General features: G+C 37.0%; 1 protein-coding gene across 1 annotated transcript; it reads left to right on the plus strand.

Annotated features, from left to right (window-relative positions):
- The first annotated feature begins 6,681 nt into the window (after nucleotides 1-6,681).
- On the plus strand, nucleotides 6,682-9,013 carry LOC117983191 (uncharacterized). Its single transcript, XM_034969671.2, has 2 exons — nucleotides 6,682-6,969; nucleotides 7,473-9,013. Exon 2 carries the CDS (start codon nucleotides 7,479-7,481, stop codon nucleotides 8,676-8,678), a length of 1,200 nt encoding a protein of 399 aa, XP_034825562.2. The 5' UTR covers nucleotides 6,682-6,969; nucleotides 7,473-7,478; the 3' UTR covers nucleotides 8,679-9,013.
- Nucleotides 9,014-10,312: the final 1,299 nt, after the last annotated feature.

The raw sequence follows: 10,312 nt of genomic DNA on the forward strand, positions 1-10,312 counted from the left end.
CACTGGGATAGCGCGGGGGCTGTGCGCATGTGCGGGGAGTTCCAAGCGAGACAAGACGCTTTATGGAGTCACTCTCACGCCGGGAGACGTGTCCGAAGAATTTTAATATGCGACTCTGTACTAACACCGAAAGTCGTTGTTTAATGCCGAAGAATTTACCTCCTAGTCAGCTGAATAATAAAACTTTTACTTTGTTCCTAGGTTGAGGAGTGTGAACTGTGAGATAGTATCATGATAGTATCCAATTTCGATGAAACATGAGGCTTGTGAAGAATAACGCGGAAGCTCGCGGGTAGGTATAGTCAGGTACCGTAGATACATCGTTACGCTCTGCTTGTTAGGTGACAAATCATCGCTGACCTCAGTCGCCTCGATCTTAGATTAGCAACGCTTCATTATCGTCATTATTAAGATTTTAATAGCGAGCGTTCGAGAAATTCCAAGGTAATTAATTTTCAGTCTAGTTTATGGCTAGTTTTAGAAATTTCATAAACAACATTCTTTATGAGGTAGGTACATAACCTACCTATCTTCTTGGAAAAATTTATTCCGGTAAGGTTAACAGTATCTCTTTCCATATTGCCTATAGGTAGGTAGTTTATAGACTGCTCAGTGCTCACGACAAGACTGAAGTTAGATTCCAAGAGCTCGCTAGATATTGATAGGTAAGTAGCCGACAGGAAATATTGTTGGTACATCGACCTTTAGCAAGAGGTTTCGGCTTCGTAGAGCGTTGTCTCTGTCACTCATACCAATGTGACATTTTGTCGGTTTTAAAGACAGAGACAACGCTCTACGAAACTGCTATCTCTTTCTAAAGGTCGATGTACAATATTTCCTGCCGGCTACTGTACCTAAGTACATGGGCTTGAAACAAGCAGGTACCCTAAGTAAATAGATATAGAGGTAAACAATTTTGTTCATAAATATGGTTGGACTGATGAAACAGCCCTGATCAGAAACCATCTTGATCCGTTTAGGTCGATGAATTGAAAGGCAGAGGCACTAACCGTTCCTAATTCGCAGAGTCATTCACCCGTGAGGTGAGATGTTCTTATTATGAAAATCACGTAGGTACCTACCTACTTAGTACCTACTACTACGAGTATAGTATAATTTAGGTCTGAGTGTTGACTTTTTGATCATATAGTCTACACTTCGCATCATGAGCTACGCGACAGCGATACGTAAGTATGACGGTAACACTTCGTTTCTCCACATTATCTAAATCTAAATAAATATGTACTTAACTAGAAGGAAAAGCTGACTGACTGACTGAACTATCAACGCACATCTCAAACTACTGAACGGATCGGGCTGATTTGGCATGCAGATAGCTAGGTATTAGTAGGTAGGTACGTAGACATCCGCGATTTTTGAAAATTCATTTCCTAAAGGTGGTAAAATAGGGGTTTGACTAGTCCACGCGGACGAAGTCGTCGCGGGTATAAACTAGTTATAGGTACCTATTTCTATACAAAACAGTGTTCAAAATTCGCTTTCCAAGTGTCGCGTGTGGATATCGTGCTTCGTGGTCGCGTTGCTCAAAGTCTACCTTTCCGAGGTTCCGACTTCTGTAGCGTCACACAACTTCAAGGGTGTTTTACTAAACGTCGTCAGCCCAACCCTACATCAAACTTCACTCATTGGCGGCTCTATTGTCGTAGGTTGACTCTAGAACATAGAAATAAAATGCTGTAGAACAAGCTTTTAGGTTTAGGACCTACCTACCTTGTACCTAGGTATGATGAAATAAGAAATCTCACTGTTAAAAAGTTATGAGATCTCTAGTAGAGCCAAGCCCCTAGCTGAGCTTCGATTTATGCTGCCCATGCTGCCTGTCACAAGTCCAAAGTATATAACGATAAATTATGACCCTACATCCTAATAAAAAGTCTAGGACTGATGATCATTTTGGTGATCATCAGTGAGCCACGAAATCGACGTACCTATTTCAGATATCAACAGACAACAAATCATCAGATAAGCAGAATCAGTTAATTCTGCAGAAGTAGGGTAGATAAATCCGGAAACTTCAGCATTATGTAATTAACAAGAAGGCCGGCTGTGGAATTTCGAAGAGCTTCCCGTTAGATAGTGAAGGTGTCAACGACACGACGGACGCGACCATGCATAATGGCTTATCGGTTTCATTATGGGCTCTGGCTTCCGTTGATGTGCTAAGTTGCTGACATGCCTTGCAACTTGCAACATCATTATTGTTATTGTGGAACTTTAATGTGCGAAGGTAGCTGCACCTACAGTACTTAGTACTTACTCTGGTACTTACCATAAGGTCGGTTGTGCAATTTTACTATTTTTCAGGAGCGCCACAACAACAATGTTGTTCTTACTCTATACCACCTCTATACATTTTTATTGACATGTTTCGTAAAATGCACTTGTAGCATAAAAGTAGTGGATTAAGTACCTACAGTATGTAGGACAGTAGGATGATACGGGTACGTACCTATTTTTAGGGTTCCCTACCTCAAAAGGAAAAACGGAACTCTTATAGGATCACTTGTTTGTCTGTCTGTCTGTCAAGAAACCTAGAGGGTACTTCCCGTTGACCTAGAATCATGAAATTTGGTAGGTGTTATAGCAGATATTAGGGGAAAAATCTGAAAACCGTGAATTTGTAGTTATATTACAGAAAAAATTAAAATGTGTTCATGAAAATATAATTAGTATTTTCAACTTTTAAAGTAAGATTACTATACCAAGTGGGGTATCATATGAAAGGGCTTTACCTGTACATTCTAAAACAGACTTTTATGCATAATAGTTTTTGATGCATCGTGCAAAATGTCGAAAAAAAAAAGACGGTACTACGGAATACTCATTACGCGAGTCTGACTAGCACTTGGCCGGTTTTTTAATTTTAGACCGTTAACTGCGCAGATAATCCGACCTTATACTATAATCGCGTCGGGAAATTCATTATGTTCTTGTGGCTCTGTATATATTATGGTCATGACACGAGTGTCGGTGCAATGAGGTTTCGAGGGAATTTTGAATTATAGAATGTAAGTATTGTATTCTAGAAAATTCTAGCAAATACTTACGAGAAGTTTCTCGAAAGTAAATTCCTTTCTAGAACATTGTTTGTCTACATCTCTGCTACTCACCAGTAGGTAGTAGGTACCTACTGGTGAGTAGCTTCGCTTCTATTCTAAAACATCCCGACACATTTTTGGGCTTTTCATAAGAAACCAGTGTATTTTTCAAGAAGAAATTTTAACCATCCACTATCACTCACGCATTACTTACTAACCACTCTCTTATTATTGTTATCTATGGGAGACCAAGGCGCTATCTACCGCTATAACAGTGAGTGGAGGCAAAGGATAGTTGTGGGGAAAAGTCGGTTTTTACGAACAGACACTTGACTTTTTCATATTTTATACTTACTGCTAACGAGCGAAAATATAAATCCTCTATTCCCTATTCCTGTGGGAATTTTCTACCCTTAGGATTTTTCAAAATTCAAATCGAATGAACTTCGAGGGTAGGTACACCATATTATTTTAATGAGAAAAATAATCATTGAAATTCGAAATCGGATAACCCAGTACTAAGTGGTGAAATTAATTGACAGATGATGGCCAACAATTTAGTGGGTAGGTATTGTTTGTTCATCAATTTCCTACCCTTAGGTATGGTTTTTAAAAAAATTTAAACAGGGTCAACTTCGAGGTAAATCCTATCTAAAAATACATCAATTTATCTGTAAAAAGTTAGGCGTTGGTAGGTAGTCATACCTAGGTAGGTAGGTACCTACTTACCTACATGAAAATAATATAGGCTTATGCTTCGACTTTGAGGACCTTTTCTTTTTTCGTCGAAACGTTACAGACGGATCTGAAAAAACTATAAGGGTTCTTTCTTTTACTACGGAACCATAAAAAGCGCCTTCGCACGGAATGTAAACGAGAAGAACCCCTAACCATGAGAATAGCGAACTACCTAGTGCATGGATTATTTGATTACAAGTTGGATAAGGACGACACATAGTGAATCATTCATTAAAACGGCTGATTGTTTACCTGGTTGACAACAACTGTTTAGTGTTTAATGAGGTCGCCAGTTCCGTCTGTTAAGTCATTACTTCTGTATTCAGTGGCGGATTAACCCTTAGGCGCCTGAGGCGTTAGCTTTGGGCCTCTGCTTCTAAGAGGGCCTCCAAAGTTCAAATCTTGAAAAATCCTTTTTAGTCAAATCCGGGCTCGGGCTCAAAATCGGGCTCCTAAAAAATTGAAAAGTGAAACAAACGTAATGGTTTTGGAAGTCGGTTTTTTTTAAATTTTTATTCAAAGAGACTTTTATTTTTGAATTTTCAAGTGAATCTACCACTGGTTCGGTCAAGTTATTTTATGTACAAACGAATTAGGAAGCATCTTTACTTGGGTCTAGTATGCATCATACTAGATACATATACCTAATGAAAAGATCCTTGATAAAACACTCGTAGAGTTTCAAAAATTAGGTTAAGGCCTTGTTATGGCTCATGGCTGTAAGAAGAAATACTCTGAACATACAAAGGTTATAAGGTATGATCATATGATATACGACATACCTAGTACCTTCCTGGTATGACTATGGTTGGTGGACTAGCGATGGAAAAACAATGATGTAATATGTATGTGGGTAGATACGTCTACGTTATTTCAGTGTTAATAATAATAACTATGGTGGATATGCATATTTACCTGAGCACGTATAAATATAGTACCTACCTGGTAATAAAATTAATAACTTATTGCGATATTATTGTAAGCTTATTGATAGTAAGTCCATATCCATACTCAATATTATAAATGCGAAAGTCTGTCTGTCTGTCTGCTAGTTTTGCACGGCCCGACAGTTTAACAGATTGTTACAGTACGCGGCAGAAAGTAATGTACATCGGCCTTTAGAATGACATCTCGGCTTTGTAGAGCGTTGTCTCTGTCACTCATACCTATATATGACGTTTTATCGGTCTCAACGACAGAGACAATGCTCTACAAATCTGCTATTTCCTTCTAAAGGTCGATGTACATTACTTTCGGCCGCGTATTGTTAGCTTACATCCTTGGGACGGACACAGGCTACCTACTTTTTATCCCGGAAAATCAAAGAGTTCCCACAGGATTTTAAAACCCGAAATCGAAGTCGCGGGCATCATCGAGTAATTAATGATTAGGTATACAGTCGAATTAATGCACTAGAAACATATTATACACTTCACACTAATACCTAATACTTATCACAATTCAAGAACTAGGTAAGCAACGTAGCATTAGAATTGCAAATACCTACTGTAAATACGAAAGTAGAATTTGTTTATTGAATACTTATTCTATCAGCTACATCTACTGATCTAATTTTAATAATCAACTTCGAAAAATAAAGTTTCTCAATTCGACGTTTTAGATTGGGTGGGTAGTGTTAATGTGGAATCTGAGAAAGGAAGTAAGCTGACCGCTGACGTCATCAAAAATTCAAAATGGCAGACTAAATTTGGACATGGATACCTTGATATCTTTAAAGGACATCAAATAAAAGTCTACGCTGAGTAGGCAGGTAGAATATACCTACTTAAACATTTTAAAATAAGCAGATAATGATTTTATTATTAGGTACCTACCTACTATACATGCTAAAGTTAGTTTGGGATATAATCTAAGGCTGCATCATCATGACCAATAAGCTGCAACGGTTTACAAATGAGGTTAATTATTAATTCATTACGTTCATAACCATAAAATAAGTAACACAACGACATTACAAGATCCGTCTTAAATTACTTAAACGTTAATGTCATCGTCGTCGTTTATAACAGTAGCTATCGCGCATACTCCAGATTCCAGAGAAGTCTGAATTCATAAATGTGGTATTCCTTCAAAGTTCAAAATGTGAAGGAATTTGGGACGTGAATGAAAAACGTCAACACGTTTCAAACATAAGCGGGAGTTCCTGAAACTGCAGAGCTTTGTGAATTCTAAAAACAGTTGCCCTAATGTTTCCTGCATGTTGAAAGAGCTGATGGCATTAACAAATGGCATGTAGACTAGGGTAAAAGCTTTGCCGGGTAAGTCTACCTACAATGTTTACATTACATGCGCAGTCTATTTGTGTGGAACGAACCGCGGGCGTGATATTAATGACAGGAATCTGTAAACTTTATGGCCGATGTTTGTATATCTGTCCGTTTATTGCTGTAGAGAGTTTAGGCAGACTTTTACGGAGTTCTATAAAAATTGCATAATCCTACCTATACCTAAACTAATATCTCAAGTCTACAAACTTTACGTCCTGTTAAAAAAATCAACTTCTGTTAGTATTTCAGAGAGGCTTTTCTACATTGAATCGTTTTGAAATTATGTTAGAATATTCCTCATTTTTTAATTAATTTAGTAGGGCCTACAGTGTTAGACGATAGGCGAATAAATATTGACTTTGAACATGACTATTCCGGCTTTACTGTCAAGTATGTAACAGGTTACTGCCAAAACCACGAAACGTTATAAAAACTATAAAATCAATAAACATTAAATTTATGACGATGTTTATTTAGTGTTCTTATGTTAGGTAGGTACGACTAGGCTAGACGTTTTAACATGACGTAATGAAATAAATCGTACCGGCGCGGCCGCGACCAAAACTGCAATAAGGTAGTTCAGGCATAGAAGGCCCGGCCGGTTGCAAGGCCCAGTATCGAAAAATTAGAGTTGCAATAGTATTATTCGTTCAACACATCCCGCACACATAGAAGTAGTAGATACAACGAGCTGGCAACAACGCTTTGCTACGCACCCGCCGCCATTTTGTTAGTAGCGTTCATACAGTCGGTGCGGGAGGTAGCGTCTGCTCTTCATATATTTTTTTACGAAAATAAACTTTGTTTTAATTAAGTTTCTTGAGTTAGTCGATGTTTATTCTTATTTGGATGTGAACACAAGTTAACTAGCTGCATGAGAAAGGGTAAGTTAGTAATTTTATTCCTATATTTATATTTAATATTTTCCGTTATTCTAGAATTTGTACTATGGCTAAGAAGGCCCACGCTTTCCGTTGCTTACAAGGCCCGTACATCTTATTTAACGTATGAGATGAAAAGGTTGACTTTAATAAATGGTTACTTTAAAGTGCAATTTTAGAATAAACAATGCGAAAGTAAGTCTGTCTGTCTGTCACCTTTTCACGGCTTAACTGGTGAACCGATTTTAATGAATTTTGGTAAAGTTGTAAATGGGACAGAGCTTAGGCAAATATTTTGCAAAAATAGAAATAGAAAGAAGTGAAATAAGGGTTAAAAGTTAAAATATATCAATTTTCTTGTTATTATTATGATAATAATGGTTCGTCGGACTAACGGTTGAATATAAAACATTTTTATTTATTAATTATTAAAGTGTAATAATGAACTATTCATTCTGCCAATGTAACTGAATAAATTTAAACTTTATAAGATATTTTCTTTGCAGATTAGAATGTCGTCACCACCCCTGCCAGTTAAAAGGAAGCGGGCCCTGTGGTCAGAAAATAGTTTGGCCTCGGCAATGGCTGCTGTGAAAAACGGTGAACTTTCACAACGAGAAGCAGCGGCTCGTTATAATATACCTCGCAGAACTCTACGAAACCACCTGACATCCGGAAAATCTAAAAAAGAAATTGGGCGGGCCCCCATATTGTCAAAGGCGCACGAAAAAGATTTAGTGGAGAGAATTATAAAATTTTCCAAAATAGGCATGCCGCTTACACCCCAAGTCATTCGAACACAGGCCTACAACTTCTGTGAGAAGCAGGGAATTGAAAACAATTTCAATAAAAAAACTGGCAGAGCGGGTAGGGACTGGTTCAACATGTTTATGAAACGGAACCCAAATATTTCAATCCGCAAGGCTCAACTTATGAACCCGGCTAGAGCACAGAAACTGAATAAGTCCATAGTGCAGCATCACTTTCAAGAAATAAAGAAATTGTACGATGAACTAGACATTCCCAATCACCCAGAAAGGTTATATAACATCGACGAAAAAGGCTGCAGGTTAACTATCCATCACCAGCAAAAAGTTTTAGCTGAAAAAGGCAATCGCAGGGTTCATATGGTAGCACATGAACATGCGGAAAATGTTACGATTGCTGTTTGTGTTAGTGCTGCAGGAAATAGCATTCCTCCGATGATACTTTTTAAGGGTATACGACTTAAACAGGAATTCACAGACAACTTACCCCCTGGAACACTAGTGAAAATGGCACCTAAGGGTAGTATGACGAGCTCTTTGTTCATTAATTTTATAGAACATCTGGGAAAATACAAGTCCCCGGGAAAATGTTTGCTGATATTTGACGGTGCCTCGTGCCATCTAGATTATGATATAGTAGACGCAGCAGAAAAATATGATATAATATTGTATTGCTTGCCATCGAACACAACACATGAGTTGCAGCCGCTGGACAAATCAGTCAATAAATCATTTGAAAATTTCTGGGATCAAGAAGTTGTGAAGTTCATGTACCACAACCCTACCAAAAAGATCAATAAAGCGCGTTTTAATCCAATATTTACCAAAGTTTGGGCAAAAAGCGTGACCCCAGAAAATATTATTAATGGCTTTCGAGCAACCGGATTGTTTCCCTTAGACCCTAACGCAATACCAGAAGATGCCTACCTGCCATCTATTAACTGAAAACCAAGACCCCCAATTGCCCAGTTCAGCAACGCATATATTGACACCTCCTGATACCTTAGTGTACCGTCCTTTGGAAAACAATTCAGATACGGATCTTACTGATGCTGAAGACTCTGTAGCTATGATGGATTCTAGAATCGACGTTGCTTCTCCATCTTTACTGAATAGTTTTCGACAAGAAAACTTTACAGGAGAAGCTACCCCCAATATAACGTGCCCGGCAATAGCTGTTTCTGAGCAGATTCTTCAAAGACGTTTGGTAGATTATACTCCATCGCTTGATTCTGATTCAGAAAATGAAAAACTATAGAACAAAAGTCTTATAAAGAGTTCGTCGTCGAGTTCCAGGGCCTTCTGGTATAAATAGAACCATTACACAAGTCTTATCTTCGGATTCAGAGTCATCTTTGGATTTTGAAAACTTTGTTTATCAACAAACTACACGAGGTATCAACATTTATGACCCTTTTAGTGACTCCGATGAAGAGAATGATGATTTAATACGAAAAGGAGAAAAAATTCCAGAAAAAAGTTACAAGAAATTGGCGAGTGAAATTATAGAAATGCGTTCACCAATTTCGGCTGATGATTCCCATGATGATGTTCCACTGATTGAGTTCAAAAATAAAATACCTTCCACGACAACTTTTAAGGAACTGATACCAACACCTAACTTTGCCGTTGTAAAGTCCCGTCCAAGACGCAAAGCCATGAATTATAAAGGACAGAGAATCGTCAAAGATTTATTTGAGAAGAAGCATGATAATAGTTATGAGAGGGGAAAAACTAAAGATGCGACAGTAAGAAAAAATAATAAAAAAATTATACTAAATAAGGAAAATAAAAAGTCGACTAGGAAGGAAAGTAAGAAAACCAAGACCCAAAATAAAATAGGTAAAAACAAGAAAACTAAAACAGATATGAATGATAGATGGTTTTGTCATGGGTGCAAACTAGAAAGAGAAGAGGATATGAGAAGATGTAAAAATTGTGCTAAATGGTATCACGAAGAATGTGTAGGTTTAACCAAAGACGACGATGAAGCTTTTATTTGCCCCGATTGCATTTAACGACACGGTCAATATTTTATTTAAGTAATTTTAAGATAATTTGGAGTATTTGTGATCTCTTAACAAGGCTGATTTAATAACAAGTTCCTAATTAAAACATGAGTATAAGTTCCAAATACCTAAATAAATTTGTGTGAAGAATATGTTACTCGTTATAAGTTTTGATTCTTTAAAAAGTCCTTAGGTTTAATAAGGCCCTCTAAAATTTTGTTAAAATGTAAAAAATGAGCGATTTTTTAAAATAATATTTTAAAAGTTGATATTTAAAGGGATGTGTCTAATAAAGGTTTAATTTTATTTTTAACCTACTGTTTTAGAGTTAAATAGAAGATTTCTTATTTCTTTAGTATAATAAGGCCCAAAACCAAATATTACCACTAATTAAGAATATCCTCCTGTTTTAAATATACGAAATATTGTTTTAGGTTTAAGTTGAAAGTTAAAAAGATTTAAAAGCAGTAATAACCATCAAAATGTTTATTTTTATTGCGGGCCTTAATATCTTGATAGTGTTTAATAAGGCCCAAAACAGTAGTTTTAAAAAAACTTGATTTCTCAATA

Source organism: Maniola hyperantus, chromosome 6, assembly GCF_902806685.2.
Source record: "Maniola hyperantus chromosome 6, iAphHyp1.2, whole genome shotgun sequence".
Classification (NCBI taxonomy): domain Eukaryota; kingdom Metazoa; phylum Arthropoda; class Insecta; order Lepidoptera; family Nymphalidae; genus Maniola; species Maniola hyperantus.